This window comes from Babylonia areolata, chromosome 18 (assembly GCF_041734735.1).
Source record: "Babylonia areolata isolate BAREFJ2019XMU chromosome 18, ASM4173473v1, whole genome shotgun sequence".
NCBI lineage: Eukaryota > Metazoa > Mollusca > Gastropoda > Neogastropoda > Buccinidae > Babylonia > Babylonia areolata.
In genome coordinates this window covers 35641003-35642476 of record NC_134893.1, presented here as the reverse complement: position 1 = coordinate 35642476, position 1474 = coordinate 35641003, and the positions used below count along the sequence as shown (strand labels likewise).

The 1474-nt window shown below is 54.5% G+C and overlaps 1 protein-coding gene across 1 annotated transcript in view; it reads right to left on the bottom strand.

Annotated features, from left to right (window-relative positions):
* Nucleotides 1–890: 890 nt before the first annotated feature.
* LOC143292227 (substance-K receptor-like) overlaps nucleotides 891–1474 on the bottom strand; it is a 129910-nt gene continuing 129326 nt past the window's right edge. Inside the window, exon 7 of the mRNA XM_076602415.1 lies at nucleotides 891–973. Coding sequence (XP_076458530.1) covers nucleotides 891–973 — 83 coding nt within the window. The remainder of the gene's footprint in view (nucleotides 974–1474) is intronic.

Below are 1474 nucleotides of genomic sequence, written 5' to 3'. Positions count from 1 at the left end.
ACCACAACAAGCCCCTTATCTCCACTCCATTGTGTGCGAGGGCGCCATGTATAAAAAAAAAGAAATAAAAAAGAAAAAGAAAATAAATAAAAGCCGCATAGGCTTATGTTTGACCTTCGTTTCTAACTAAAGACTTTTGTCTTTCATCCAGACACTTGTCTTATCTCCGTTCTACCCTCCCTTCTCAGTTCCCTGTCGTTCTCAGTCCTCAGAGCTGTCCCTCTCACTGTCTCAGTCCTCAGAGCTGTCCCTCTCACTCTCAGTCCTCAGAGCTGTCCCTCTCACTGTCTCAGTCCTCAGAGCTGTCCCTCTCACTGTCTCAGTCCTCAGAGCTGTCCCTCTCACTCCCAGTCCTCAAAGCTGTCCCTCTCACTCTCAATCCTCAGAGCTGTCCCTCTCACTTTCAATCCTCAAAGCTGTCTCTCTCACTGTCCCAGTCCTCAGAGCTGTCCCTCTCACTCTCAGTCCTCAGAGCTGTCCCTCTCACTCCCAGTCCTCAGAGCTGTCCCTCTCACTCTCAGTCCTCAGAGCTGTCCCTCCCCACTCTCAGTCCTCAGAGCTGTCCCTCTCACTGTCTCAGTCTTAAGAGCTGTCCCTCTCACTCCCAATCCTCAGAGCTGTCCCTCTCACTGTCAGTCCTCAGAGCTGTCCCTCTCACTCCCAGTCCTCAGAGCTGTCCCTCTCACTCTCAGTCCTCAGAGCTGTGCCTCTCACTGTCCCAGTCCTCAGAGCTGTCCCTCTCACTCTCAATCCTCAAAGCTGTCCCTCTCACTCTCAGTCCTCAGAGCTGTCCCTCTCACTGTCTCAGTCCCGGGAGCTGTCCCTGTCTCTGTCCCAGTTCTAAAAGCTGTCCCTCTCACTCTCAGTCCTCAAAGCTGTCCCTCTCACTCTCAATCCTCAAAGCTGTCCCTCTCACTGTCCCAGTCCTCAAAGCTGTCCCTCTCACTCTCAGTCCTCAGAGCTGTCCCTCTCACTGTCCCAGTCCTCAGAGCTGTCCCTCTCACTCTCAGTCCTCAGAGCTGTCCCTCTCACTCTCAGTCCTCAGAGCTGTCCCTCTCACTGTCTCAGTCCTCAGAGCTGTCCCTCTCTCTCTCCCAGTCCTCAGAGCTGTCCCTCTCACTGTCCCAGTTCTCAGAGCTGTCTCTCTCACTTTCAGTCCTCAGAGCTGTCCCTCTCACTGTCTCAGTCCTGGGAGCTGTCCCTGTCTCTGTCCCAGTCCTCAAAGCTGTCCCTCTCACTCTCAGTCCTCTCAGCTGTCCCTCTCACTCAGTCCTCAGAGCTGTCCCTCTCACTCCCAGTCCTCAGAGCTGTCCCTCTCACTCAGTCCTCAGAGCTGTCCCTCTCACTCTCAGTCCTCAGAGCTGTCCCTGTCTCTGTCCCAGTCCTCAGAGCTGTCCCTCTCACTGTCTCAGTCCTCTCAGCTGTCCCTCTCACTCCCAGTCCTCAGAGCTGTCCCTCTCACTCTCAGTCCTCG